Below are 14,112 nucleotides of genomic sequence, written 5' to 3' on the forward strand. Positions count from 1 at the left end.
ATCCTGTGCAGAGGCCACACCCCTGGCAGGGCGTCACCCTTTGGAAACCAATATCTCCCTGGGGCTGTGAAGCCCACCAGGACAGATCCTGTCACAGTGAGCAGGAAGATGCCCCCAGGGTACCTGCCAGCCAGCTTTGGCAGGAAGCAACTCTGCAACCCAAACGCCATCCTGGTTTCCCCAATCCTCCTCTCTGAAGCCTCTCCACTCTCTCAGCAGAGAACCTCACCTCCTGTTCCTCAGGAAGAATGGTGGCCTCAGACCAGAACCCCCTCCCCCAACTTTCTGCCAGCAGACCCCTCCGCATCCGTTCTCTCCCCTCCACTCCCAGATCTTCCCCTTCCCCTTCCAGGGTCTCTTTCCAGGCCCCCTCCTGAACCTAAACCCTTCAGCACAGGACTCTCTCATCCTTTCTTCATTCCCTCTCCCTCTCCAGGACCTTTTCCACCAACATTTAAATCTCCTTAACCTTCTCACACTTTCAAAAGCAAATCCTCACCTCCTCATCTACCTCAGGTAGCAGGTTTCCCCATCCCCATCCCTGTCTCTCCTGCCCCGGTGCCCCTCAGTGCTTTTAATTCCTTGCTTTCCATTCTGCCCAGGCTCCTGCCACCACCATTTCCTGGAGCCTTCCACCAGGGCCACCAGCAGCTTCCATCTCCCTAGTAGTTGTGGCCCCATCTCCATCCTCAGCTCCTGCCCCTCTCAGCATTGGCTGCCACGTCAACATTCCCTTGGTCTTGAAATGGTTTTGCTGTAGAAACTCTGATCAGAACATACAGCCCTTAATATCCTAGTCTGCTTCTCCCTCTGGCTGCTCCGTGCTCCAGTGATCATTCATCCCCGGCAGCCGGAGAACCCCCAGAGGCATTCACGCCTCAGCTCTGCTCTGGAGGCTGCCTCCACCCCACACCTTCCTCCTGAGCTCCAGATCTGCCAGCGCCCTCACAAGCCAGCGCCCTCAGAAGCCCCCCAGGCATCTCTGGCTCAGTGCAAGCCCGCTCCTCTCACAGCTGCCTCGTCTCTGTGAATGCCCCAGCGTTGTCGGTTCTAGCTCAGGCCACCTTAGGAGTCCTTGCTGTTTCTCCCTTCCCCCTAGCACCACGTCTAGGCACTTGCTGCAGAACTCATTAATATCAAAATGCCCTCATCAAAATGTAAAACCAGTTACCAACCCCTGCCCTAATGATTGGGGACTTTTCTGCTTGATTTATTTTTGTGCTGATTGATTTTTTTAATGAGAATGTTTTATTTTTATAATTAGAAAGTACAGTAATGACATTGTAAGGAAGCCCCTTAACCTGGGTGAAGCTCTTAAGATGGTGTCAGTTCTTTGTCCCCAAACGCCATCATTGTAAAGGAATTCTATAACATTCAGTAAAATATAGATATTTGCTATAAGTCTTGGGAGAGATTAGAAAAGTAATTGATGTTTCCAGTCTGGAGTGGGAACGGGGACACAGTGTGACTAGCGTACTAACCCAAGAATGTTGGCATCTTTGGGATTCTCACGAGAAGAAACATGCCTATCTTCTACAACGGGATTGCCAAACAGCACTGACTGTGTAGCATACCCTGAGCCTTAAAAAAAAAAGTGTATATTTCCAGTATATTGTATATTTAATATCTCATTCATATCTGCCACTATATATTATAAAATATATGTAGTCAACATTTCTAATAGGATCAGAATAAAAAATAGATCTCAGTAGTAGAAGTCGTAATATTATCTTCCTACCATGGTTAATTATCTAATATATACTCTGCTCCTCAGTCTGGAGTCTCCTGGTATAGGGTCGTTGCTCTCAGATTCCACAGCTATAGAGAATATATATTTGAGGGCCTGGCTACAGAGAGCCTGATGCCCCCAAACCTGGGTATCTGTTGTTTTTTTTAACTAGCACCCCCGGATCTTGATGCCAGGACTTCATTTGGTCTTGCTTTCACTTTTAGATGAAGGACAAAAAAACTATTTTTTTGTTGTTTAATAGAAGGTAAATGAGTATGACTCTCATCATTTTCATGGTGACATCCATGACTCTGAGCCTCACCTCATCTGGCTCCTGCTCTTGAGAGGATAGGTTGGAGGATGGAATAAACTCCAGGATGACCTGTTTTGGAAGTTTTTACAAAGCTGGATGTTGACTGGTTTGTTTTTAGGTTAGTCGTTGACTGCTTTGTTTTTAGGCCTCCAGAGTAGCCATGAATCCGTCCACCTCGCTCCACTCCCCGCTGTTCCCACTCACCCTAGTCTCCATGACTGCCAGGAGCAAAACAGACCGAGGTATGGGGTGAGCATAACGTTAAGCTGCTTAGATGTGGGGAAAGCCTTCTGGAGGGGACATTTGAGCTGAGACCTGAAGAACAAAGTCCAGCCCCAGAAGACGGGTGAAGAGTCTTCTCGGCCCAGAGTTGAATGGTTGACCGGAAGTCGGTTTGACAGAGAAAGGAGGGGGTGGGAGGGCAGTGTGGCGGGACCTGGGGGGCTGGGGGTCATGGGCCATGAGATGAGGGAGGGAAGTCAGATTGGTCAAGACTTTGGGCTGTGGCTGTGTCTTAAAGTGTGAAAGGAAAGAAACCATTGGAGGTTTTCAGGGGAGGCGTGGATGTGATCTGGTTTACATTTTAAGAAGATTGATCTGAGGGGGCAGAGTGGGGTGGGGTCAGAATGGCCAGCTGTCCAAATCTGAGTGAGATGATGGGAACTTGACTAAGAAGCAGAGGGAAATGCCCGGATGTTATCACCTTTATGAAGAACTGAAGGGACATAAGAATGGACCAACTGTAGATGAGATGGGCCATCAAGGAGGCCTCCCAAGTCTCAGTACTAACCCACCCCTACCCCCCACCACAATCCCCTCAGAGCTTCTCTGGCCTCACTCTGTCAGCCTCAAAGCCTATCCCTTCCTCCGTCCACCAGCCTTGCTCCTCCTTACTGCCCACTGGAACTCTAGCCACAGAGATGCATGAACTCACGATCCTCTTTGACTCTCTACTGCCTGGCTGTCTAGATCCCTTGTCTCTCAGCCTATTCCCTTTCTCCTTTGTGAAATGGGCAACTCCTGCCTGGCTTAACTGCCCCTTTCTCCAGGAACCCTTCCTCCCTGTCCCCAGTCAGAGGTACCTCGTCCTGTCTCCTGGCCCTGCTGGGCAGTAAGTCCTGAAAAGGAAGGGACCCTGGTGGCCTTGCTTTGCTCCCTGCTGAGCCTAGGACCCAACACAGCACCAGAGCCCCAGCCTGAGCCTAGGGCATTTCGGGAGGAGGTAGGTGGATGGGGGGCACCTGGATGAAGGTCCTCAGGGGATTGGGCTCTCCCAGTAGGGCCCGAGCAAGGGGCCACCAACTGGGGGCAGATAGCTGATGCCCAGTCTGAAGACGTTTGGGGAGGTGCTGGGCACAGGGGTGAATAAAGCCGCTGCTTGGAGGTGGGTGGAGCCATGGCTTGATCCTCACAGTCCGCGCTGGGGGATAGCACACCATTGTGGAGGCCTGCCGAGAGTCCACACAGAGTCCATCCTGCGGTGGCCTGAGGCTGGAGCAGGTGTTCTTCTGGGATCTCCCTCGTGACTAGGCTCAGGAAGGAGAGGAAGACAACTGTGCCCAGCAGAGAGGTCTGATCAGAGCTGTGCCCAAGCCAGGGGAAGTGGTGGTCATGCTAAGATGCAGGGACTCTAGAATCCAGAGGTCATCCCCAGGCAGCTTAAGGACATGAAGACCTGAACTCAGCCTTGAAGATGAAACCCAGGTGGAGACAAAGTTACTAACCTCAGCTGGAGAGACCCTGGTAGAACCCAAGTTTCAAGTTCAACAATTCTTAAGCCAGCTGTCCCTGCTGTCATGAGCTCAAGATGACCCCAGACCCAGGAGGTATCTCGAGGGAGGGGGCCTGGTCTTGCCCCAGAAGTGTGACACCCGCCCTGAGGGTGGCCACTGAGGGATGGCACACTGAGGAAAGGTGCCAGGTGAGCAGGGTGGACCCATGGCCCATGGGCTAAGCAAGCTGGTCTCTGAGGACCTAAGGGGCACTTCCCAGCTGGCATAAGGAGCCAGAGAGGCCTCTGGATGTCCCCTGAGCAGTTCTGTCTCTGGCTGAGTGGACTTGACCATGTGGACATGAGAGCTTGGGCCAGAGCAGCCTGGGTCTGATGGAGCAGATGGACGTGGCTCAGCCAGGCTGCTCCCAGCTGGGTCTGCTCAGGGCTTCTCTGCTGAGTGCTCTTTAGCTCCATGTTCCAGGGCCATTTGTAGCTCAGGGTAGCTGTTGGTTTTTGCCATGGGGCTTGTGGCTGAAGAGTTCCTTTGATGGGATAGAGAAGCCTTGAGCAGGAGGCAGGGGGAAGACTTGGTGACCTTGAGCGGCCCTGATGAGCCTCGGGGCACTGTGTATAAAGGGGAGAGGAGCCAGGTTGGAAGGGTCTCGGGAGGCAGCGTGGCTGACATGCCAGCAAAGACTGAGAGGAGGAAGGAGGTGCCGATCTGGGCCAGCCAGATGCTGCAGGGCCAAGGCTGTGCCTGGCCCCATGCTTGGGATCTGAGAACCGTGGCACAGGTCTGAGGATGCACTCTGAGGTCTGGGACTTGATTCCCAGATGTCCCAAGCAGAATAGACAGTGGTGGCAGCCGGAACCTCTGCCCCGGTCACAGCTATCACCAGTGGCCAGGCCCCACAGAACTGGGCGGTCAGAGGTGGCTGCCCGTGAGTAAGGTAGAAAATCTCTCTTGTGTCTTCTCAGGTTAGAAATCTGTGCTACATGGTGACAAGGCGCGAGAGAACGAAACACGCCATCTGCAAACTCCAGGAGCAGATATTCCACCTGCAGATGAAACTTATTGAACAGGATCTGTGTCGAGGTAGGCGTGTCCCCCCCTACCTGCCGCCGGCCACCTCTCAGTATGCATACTCTCTCGGGGCAGGGTCCCAAGAAGGGTGCGTCTTCAGGGCCTGGTGGTGCGTGTGCGTGGATCTGGGACTGCCAGCCCCCACCCCCACCATCCAGCTGGTCAGCCAAGATAGGGACCTCCCAGGACCTAGTTGTGTGTTGGTAGGCAGTGAGCCGGACCTCAGGTGTGGGCATCAGGCCAGCCCTCAGGGAGACCCCGGTAGTGAGCGCCAGGCCCCAGTGGTTCAGACCAAATCGCATGTGAACAGGTGCAGACTGAAAGTCCTCGTGGCTCTATGCTGGTGCTGAGGAAGGAAGGGCCAAAAGCTGGAGAGCCTCCCCAGCGCCACCCCTGTCTGTCTAGGTGTTGGTTCAGGAAAAATTGGCCAGCTGCACCAGAGATGGAGCAGGACCTGTGTGTGCTTCCTCTCTGGCCTCGTCTGTCTCTGGTTCAGGCCCTGCATCAACAGTTTATTTTCTGGTTTTCCTTCTGAATCTTTTGCCATCACATGCATCCAGCAGATCTGGAAATAGAATGCCAGAGAAGCTCTGACTTTGCTCTTACCTGTTCTTTGTGGATATTGCCAGACACAAGACCCTTCCTGGAGTGTTTGCACGATAAAAAGGGCAATGCTTAACCAGAAAGAATGGTGCGCTGTTGAATTACGTGCAGCAGAAATAGATGGATAGAGACAAATTTTGAATTAGAGGCTGCATTGCCAGCCCAGGTGGGCCTGGAACAGAGGGAGGAAAACTGCTGGGATGCCACTGGAGCAAAGGACTGAGGACCTAGTACTGCCCCCACCCTGCCCAAGAAGCTAAGCTGCCTTGATTGTTCTTTGGGGTCACCAGCCACTCTGACCTAAGAAAGTGCTGCTGAGTTCATGTGCTGGGTCAGAGCAGGTCACCATGCACCCCAGGACTGTCTCAGCTTCGAGGCTTCCTTTCTGCTTACCCTTCAGTGAGCCCTGCCTGAGCACCGACAGGGTACCAGGCCCGGTACTGGACACTGCAGGGCACACTGTAGTGGCCCAAATGGCCAGGGTTCTTGCCTGCATGAAGCTCACCATCTGGAAAGACAAAGGAGCATGAGCACATTGATGTGTGGTGTCCAAGGGAGTGCAGTTGGTACCAGAGCAGAGCCAGAAGGTACCAGGATGGCTTCACAGAAGCGATGTTGTGGAGTAAGATCTCAAGGCTTGTTGGCACCTCTGCTGTGGCCACATACTCAGCTGCAAGAGGAAAGACTTCCTGGCCCCCAAAAGCCCCTACCCACCCCCCACCAGGTTCCCACTATAAAGGAAGCAGAGAGTAGAAAGGCATGAGCAGGGTCCGAAGGGACAGGGTTCCAGAAATGTGGTCAAGAGCCCGTAGGGACTCCCCCCTACCCGAGTGGCTCCTTGACCTGAGGGGCAGCAACAGGCAGCCTTTGTTCAGGCCAGGGCGTATGGAGAGAAGGCTGGCTCACACCTGCCCAAAGCTGAGGCCCACACTATTGCAACACTTGATCCCGTGGGTGGACCATGGGCTTGGAGCATACTGCAGAGGCCTGTCTGGCCTGGGTGCTAGAAAAAACCTGTTTAGGTGGTATTTAGGCTGTGAGCTGAACCAGGTGGAAGATATCACGAGGAAACAGCCTACTTGGAGACCCAGAGGCCAGAGCATGTGTGAAGAGAAACTGGAAGGAGGCAGGAGGCAGGCATGGGTGCAGCTGGGACAGAAGGGAGATGTGTAAATTGAGGGTGACGGGGTGCCAGGGCCAGAGGTGCAAGGTCTTGCAGCCTGGGGAAGGAGCTCCAACTGTACTGACATTGGGCCCATGGTATAGATAAGGAGATGGAAAAAGGAAAGCCCCGTCTGCAGTTGCGTGGTGGATTACAGCAGAGCTGGGAAGATTCCTTGAGCTGGGGCCATGCCCCTCCACTTTCTTTTAAACCCTTGTTTGGGAAGCCTTATCTCTGGCTGAGAAGCAGGGAGCAGATTCATGGCAGATGGGCCCAGAGGCCTGAGTCAGAGTTGTGGGGCTTCCCCCTCCACATGACCCTTCCCACCCCCTGCTCTGGTATTCTCTGTGGCTCCCCAGACCTGTGTGGTCATGGGCTGAAAGGTTATGAGGGCCAGGCATGCACCCCGAATCTCCTGACCTCAAAAGCAGACCGGGGGGCTGAGGCAGGGTACTTGTGCAGAGGCGGCTGACCCCTGTGGCAGGACTGCAGCCTAAGCCTCTTGGGACCTCAGCTGGCATTCTTTCCATTTCACATCCAGCTCCTGGGCATGGCATTCAAGGCTCTGCCCTGGCCAGACTGCCTGCAGTCGGCCTTCCCACCAGCTGACTCTCTTGAGGCCCTAGGAGTCGTGTAGGGCAGACTGCAGTCTGGGGCCTGCACAGGCCTCTCCTGACCCTCTACCTTCCCCAAGTTCCCAAGACCCTCCAGGACAGCAGAAAGCAGTTCCTTCTCCCTCCCACACCGGCTGTCCCCTCATACACTGGTGCCCCAGTCCTCCCAGCACCCCCACACTCTGGCCCTGGGGTGCTGGGACACGGCGATGCGACGCGGAGGGCGAGACCTGGGGAACAGGACTTGTGGCTGAGGGCGCTCGGGTTAACTGCCTTCCTCCTCCTCTCACCCTGACGCAGAGCCATCTGGGAGGAGAGCAAAGGGCAAGAAGAGCGACTCGAAAAGGAAAGGGCGTGAGGGTGCCAAGGGCAGCCCCGAGAAGAAAGAGAAAGTGAAGGCGGGGCACGAGTCAGTGCTGGGGCAGCTGGGTGAGTGGCCACCTTGGCGGACACCAGGGCTTAGGCCCGCCTTACGTCCTGAGAAATCCCTCTTCTGTAGATCTGGGGGCTGCAGGGGTGCAGCCCCCTGGCCAGTGTCCTGGATGCCGGCTTGTTCCAGAGACCCCGGGGGCCTCTCTAGGAAACCTGCTCCTGCTGGGAGGCGAGGGTCAGCCAGAACCCCGCCTCGTTCAGGCCCCTGTTGGTGGAGAGGAAGCAAGCCATGCCCAGCCAGCCAGCCCGTCCTCACTGCCACACAATCCTTCCTGCCCCACGAAGCAGAGCAGCCTTTGAGGGGGCCCTGGCTTTGGGCTCTGGCCAGAGTCGGTCCCCCAGGATGCCAAATGCCCTTACGAGCCCTTCTCAGGGACCAGGGTGGAGTTTCCTCCCAGAGCTCACCTCTAGAGCCGAAGCCAGGTCCTCTTTTACATCCCTTAGTCTCAGGAAGGGAACGACTTGGGTGGCTGCTGGGAGGCCCAGTGTCACCAGCTCTCCTCTCCCGGCCTCAGAAAGGAGGGAGGGCTCCAAGTCAGAGCTGGTCCTGACACCCAAGAGGAGCCTTCTTCCCAGAGGGACCTCGCCTATCTCTATGCCTGTGCCGTGTTTTGGAAGCTCTCTGAGGAGGCACCTCTCATAAGCATCTGTCGCCCTCTGGAGGCTGAGAGTGTTATCGTCCATCCCTCCGTCCAGGTCCCCCAGCATGGTGCGGACGGGGCTCCGGGGGCGTGAGACCCGTGCAGTGGCATGGAGCCCTGTGCTCGGAAGGGCCCGGCGCTTGGTTTAATGCTCTGTGCTTGCCAACTTGAAACTGCCTTTTTGAATAAGGGGCTCATGCTTTTATTTTGCACTCTGCCCCACAATGTATGTTGCCAGTCTGGGAGTGGGAGGCCCTGTTAGGGGGCATATGGTGCGGCTCCTTTATGGGGATGGACAAAACAAGCTGGCTCGTGTGGGAGGGAGGGAGCCCCACAACTGGGCACTGGGCCCCTGAGAGGGCCTCCCGAAAGAGGGGATGGGACACACACCTGCTGGCGTCTCACCTGCCTCCTGTCTCCCCTTGGCCAGGCCTGTCCACTCCATTCCCCATCGATGGCACCTTCTTCAACAGCTGGCTGGCGCAGTCGGTGCAGATCACGGCAGAGAACATGGCCATGAGCGAGTGGTCGCTGAACAACGGGCACCGCGAAGACCCAGCGCCGGGACTGCTGTCGGAGGAGCTGCTGCAGGATGAGGAGACGCTGCTCAGCTTCATGCGGGATCCCTCGCTGCGGCCCGGGGACCCTGCCCGGAAGGCCCGCGGCCGGAACCGCCTGCCTGCCAAAAAGAAGCTGCCGCAGGACGGGCCCGGCTCACGGACGACCCCAGACAAAGCCCCCAAGAAGCCCTGGGGCCAGGATTCAGGCAGTGGCAAGGGGGGTCAGGGGCCACCTGCCCGGAAGCCACCCCGGCGGACACCCTCTCACCTGCCGTCCAGTCCTACGGCCGGGGACTGTCCTATCCCAGCAGCCCCTGAGAGCCCCCCACCGCTGGCCCCTGAGGCCCTGGACGGGACAGCCCTGATGGCCGCCGACTCGAATGTCCAAGTGCCTGGCCCGACAGCGAGCCCCAAGCCCCTGGGTCGGCTTCGGCCGCCCCGTGAGAGCAAGGGAACCCGGAGGCCACCGGGTGCCAGGCCGGACTCCGTGGCAGGACCGCCTTCTACGGTGGCCGAGAGGCCAAAGGTCAGCCTGCACTTTGACACTGAGACTGACGGCTACTTCTCGGACGGGGAGATGAGCGACTCCGACATAGAAGCCGAGGACCCTGGGGTACAGCGGGGTGCCCGGGAGGCAGGGGCTGAGGAGATGGTCCGCATGGGGGTACTGGCCTCCTAACTTACCTTGACCCCTGTCCTGGGCCCTGCCCTGGTTCCCCCCACAAGGCCTCAGCCCAGTCACGACTGCCATTTCCAATCTCTGCTGAGTGTCCCAGACCCATGAGGCTGCCACTCTGTTCTGGTTTTATTTTTAATATAGAGAGAGTTTCAAATTCCACACTGTTGTCTTTCCTCTGTGCTGGCCTAGGACACTAGGATTCCTTCCACGGGTCTGGCCACGAGGACCCACTCTTGGTGTGGCGGCACCCCTGCCCCAGCCCCCATGGCGTGGTGGGCTCCCGGCGTGTAGGCCCGTGGGGAAGAGCCTAGGACCCCAGGCCACTGCTGCCGGGGCACAGACCGTCGATTGGGCATTATTTCACGGCCGATGGGCCAGCCCCGGGCCTGTCCCTCCTTGCCCCCAAATCCCACCGGGGCCCATCGGTGGGGCGGGGAGGGGCGTCCTGCTGCACTCCACTGATCCCCAAGGAAGTATAAGTGATACCGGCCAGAGTCTACTCACTGTCACAAGCACAACGAGCTTAAATGAGAAAGCACTGAGGGGGTACAGAGGGCCTGCTGGTTCCAAGGGAACCAAAAACTGTTCCCGGTCAGCCCACATCAGGAGGCCTGCCCACCCACCCCACGACCTTCCCCTCCCTTGCCACTCCGCCCCTGCCAGCGGCTCTGGGCAGGGGTTCCCAGAATCCTCCCCGGGCTGCACCGTTTACTCAGGGGACTCCCAGACAGCCAGCCCCCAATGCAGGCGGGGGGCACTGCGAGGGAGGGCCAGTGCCCAGACAGGGCCGGGGGCTCGGACCAGCCCACTTCAGAGAATCACTCTGGGGCTCCAACTTCCTTCTTTCCTTCAGGGCCAGTCGTGGCCAAAGTCAGGTCACTCTCAGACAGAGCTGACCCGACCAGACCGTTTGCCTTTTCAAGTTTCCCAGTCCTGCTAAGAGATGAGCTTCTTCCTTGGTTTCCTTTTGGAAACTCCTCCTTCCAACAAGCAGTGGGATCCCGGGGCCCAGGGCAGGCTGGTGTTGGCCTGCTTGGGGCAGTTTTAGGTCTTGCTGGACGTTCCCGCATTCCTGTGTCCCTCGGAGCCTTGCCCCCATTCCCAACCCTGCCTCCCCTCTCCCTCTGCTCCCCACCACCACCACTGCCCCCACCCCTTCCAGGTCCCAGGCAGTTGCTCTGAAGAGTTTCAGTGGAGTGGCCCCAGGGTGATAGCTCAGGGAACAATCAAAAAAGGAATTTCAGTGAGAACATTTTTTCTTCTTTTATGAATTACTCCTGGGTCACTTCTGCCACTGGTAAAGCCAGAACTTCTCCAACAAGAACTTGCAAAAGTCCAGTGAATCAGTCGAATCATTCTATGGATGCCAAAGAATATTTTGACCACAATACAGCACAGCCTGGACCTGACAACTTGTCTTTTGGACTTACTTTTTTTTTTTTTTAACGGAGTTCTTTAGCAACAAAGAATAGAAATCTGTTCGTCACATCCACCCAAGGAGACAGAGCCCAGGCTCTTCAACGAGGATGGCTTTCTGCTGCTGCCCTGAACCCTGGTGTTGGATTCCAGGTCCTGGGCTGGACCCACTGTGAGCTTTCCTGAACTCACACTCATGGGGGAGGGGACATGCCGCCAGTGAAACCAGCAGGGAACAAGTCTATCGTGTGGTCCCCCCCCACAAATACAAAAAGCGCAAATTACCGGGATGGGGGACCCTCTTGACCACCCACCCGACTCCGAAATGAACAAGGTACGACAGTGGCGTTGTTATTGACACTCAGTTTCACATGGATTTTAGCAAAACGGGAAACAAAGATAATAGGTTCAGAGGATCAAGTGAGTTTGTCCAGTTGGATTGGACTTGAGGGAACGGACTTCAGGCTCGGGGGGCTGGGATGGCATGAGTTAGCACATAGGGCTTAGTCTGCCTGCCACCTTGGCAGTGTCGGCGTCAGCATCCCAGCCCGTCTCTTGTTTACTGCCTTGGAACAGCTGCCTTCCTCCTCCGTGCTTCTGGTCACCTCGGGTCACACCTTGTCCCTGCTGGATTTCCCAGTCTGGTCCTGCAGGAAGCAAAGGGATGAGCTTAAAGAACAACCAAATTCTGCTAGCAGCTGGGGTACCAGGAATGGCTGAGTTCCAGCAGACTAAGCTCTGCTCCCTTTCCCCTCCCCTACATCCTAGGCCAGGGTCTCCGAGCTCGCTGCAGGTGGGAGGCAGGTGGGAAAATGGAGAGGGGATGCGGAAGGGCTGGCCCAGCTCCACGGCCAGGGCCTCTGCTCAAGCTGACCTCTGGATTCTGACCTTGCTTTTCGATTGGCTTTTGCTTTGGACTGGAGCATCCCCGGGGCCTGCCTGCCCCATCTGTGTCCTGCATGGAGCCCAGGGGTCTGTTAGGCTGGCTGGTAGACACCTTCACTCCCAGGCCAGGCCCTAGAGCTGTCCTCTAGGCTGCTGCCCACCTCTAGGTGACCAGTAGGCTGCAGGGAGGACAAGGACAAGGACAGCAGTCCCAGTCCTTCCTGTACATTTCCACAATGTAGAGGGCTTTGCTTTCCTTGAGGCCCAGGTGGGAAGCAGAAGGCTTTGACCACATCTGCCCACACTCACCATCCTCAGAAAAGCTACTGTATAACTCGTTCTGGCTACCATCCATCCCCTCAGCACCCCCTCCTGACTCCCCGTCACTTCCTTCCTTTCCCCTCCGATCACAGTGAGAAAGGATAATGCGCAAGGAAATTATTTTTATGTATCATAAATGTATTTTGAAACGAGAAAGGTAGAAGGGTTTATTTTATTAAATGAGCTCTGACTTTGTGACAATGTGTAAGCATTTACTAGAAAGGGCCTCGGTTTCCTTGGAGAAACCATTAGGTTTCCAGACACGGGTGCTGAGGTGTGGGTGAGGGTGTGATGAATGGGCACACCATGGGACTTGCTGGGGTGATTCTAGAGAATCAACTGTCCAATTCTGACAGACACTGGCAACAGCTGAACTTGGCATTTCCTTGGTGGCTGCCAAAAATGGCCAACTTCTGCCTGTGCCCGAACACAGCTCTATGGAATGATCTGGTTCCCTGTAGCAAGGGCCTTGGGGAAGCCACTCTCCCATGCCCCTGGCCCAGCTGGCCACATTGGACAAAGAGCAAGGGCTGGAATCTGGAAGCTTTGGTTGTTCTTTAAGGCACTTCCTGCCACCTTCTCCCTCAGATGCACACAACACTTTGTGCTCCGTGTCGGTTATGGGGGGGGGGATGATATGAATGTCACAGAAGGAGAAGCCTTCTGTCTTTGTTTCAGAGAAAGTGATGTGCCATTTGTTAATATACAAGAGAAATATTGAAAATATATTGAAAAGAGCAATTTTAAATTATTTTTGGCTTATGTTGCAATATTTATTTTCTTGTATTAGAAAAGATTCCTTTGTAGAGAAAAAAATGTATTTTTCATTAACGCAAAGACCTATTTCTCCTTTTTGTACATTGTCCATGTTGGCGACCCTTAACGAGCAATAGAATGTATGGCCACCTTGGAGTGGCCAGCACCCGCTGTGCCCTGCATGCTTCTGTGTTGCTGCTGCTGCATAGCTCCCAGCCCCATCCTGTCCTGCTCACTCATGGGGCCTTCTAGACCCCTGCCCCCACCAGGGCTGTGTCCTAAGGAGCCCTTTGCACTCCTCATGTGATGGCAAATGCAGTTAATAAAGCAATGTTTTCTGTGCTGGCTGGTGTGACGCTTCATTACATTGAGTGGGGAAAGGGACCCTGGAGGGACCAAAGGGCCTGCCTTCTGTGCATACGACCACTAGTGGGCTTGGTGAAACAGTGAGTGTTCCCAGAGTTTCCCAAGGGGAACCCACTGGTACCTCCTAAGGAATCGTAGCCATGGTCATATTGAGGACTCAGTGCACAACAGGTGCTGTGACTTAAGGGCATTATTTCACTTTATCTTCACTGGTTTTATTCCCTGTGATTTAGAGAGAGGGCGAGTGGTATACCCAAAGTCACATGTCTGGTAAGAGGTAAAGTTCACCATCAAGGCCAGGACTGTCTTTCACTCCCTTGAACCCCTTGCCTGGGACACTGGAAAGGTTTGTGGGGCATCTGTCCCTAAATCAGTGGAGAGTTTTGCTCCACTGAGTGCCTACTTCATACCAGCCTCTGGGAAGGGGGGTAGGGGTGGGGAGGACGGGGATGCAGCCACCATTCCTGCTTGGGACATCTCATGGGGTCCAGCAGGGGCACAGAACAGGGGCCATGAGAGTAGGTAATGGGAGTTGGGCCAGGCTGGGGAGGGTGTCCAGGAAGGGCTTCCCCGAGGAAGTGACATTCTTTCTTCAATCATTTAACAAGTCATCTGTTGACTATACACCTCACTCTGCCAGGGTGCTGCACTCTACACTGCTTGTCACCAGGACCTCAACACTGCCGTTGACTGAGACCCGAAGAGGAATTGCTAACCAAAGGGGGAGCTGGAAGGGAGCAAGGGACATAGAGCATTTCATCTGCAGAAATGGATCAAGCTATGTCATGGAAGGATCTTGAACCTCCTGAGTCCAAGGAAGGCAAGGTGGAGAGGAGA

General features: G+C 55.4%; 1 protein-coding gene across 8 annotated transcripts in view; it reads left to right on the plus strand.

The window, feature by feature from the left end:
* JADE2 (jade family PHD finger 2) overlaps positions 1-13,251 on the plus strand; it is a 51,123-nt gene extending 37,872 nt beyond the window's left edge. For all 8 annotated transcript variants that reach the window (XM_058278950.2, XM_058278974.2, XM_071210017.1 and 5 more), the window contains 3 exons: positions 4,735-4,852; positions 7,520-7,648; positions 8,723-13,251. In XM_058278950.2, the coding sequence (XP_058134933.1) occupies positions 4,735-4,852; positions 7,520-7,648; positions 8,723-9,531 (1,056 nt within the window). In that variant the 3' untranslated portion in view covers positions 9,532-13,251. The remainder of the gene's footprint in view (positions 1-4,734; positions 4,853-7,519; positions 7,649-8,722) is intronic.
* The last annotated feature ends 861 nt before the right edge of the window (positions 13,252-14,112 follow it).

This window comes from Dasypus novemcinctus, chromosome 2 (genome assembly GCF_030445035.2).
Source record: "Dasypus novemcinctus isolate mDasNov1 chromosome 2, mDasNov1.1.hap2, whole genome shotgun sequence".
NCBI lineage: Eukaryota > Metazoa > Chordata > Mammalia > Cingulata > Dasypodidae > Dasypus > Dasypus novemcinctus.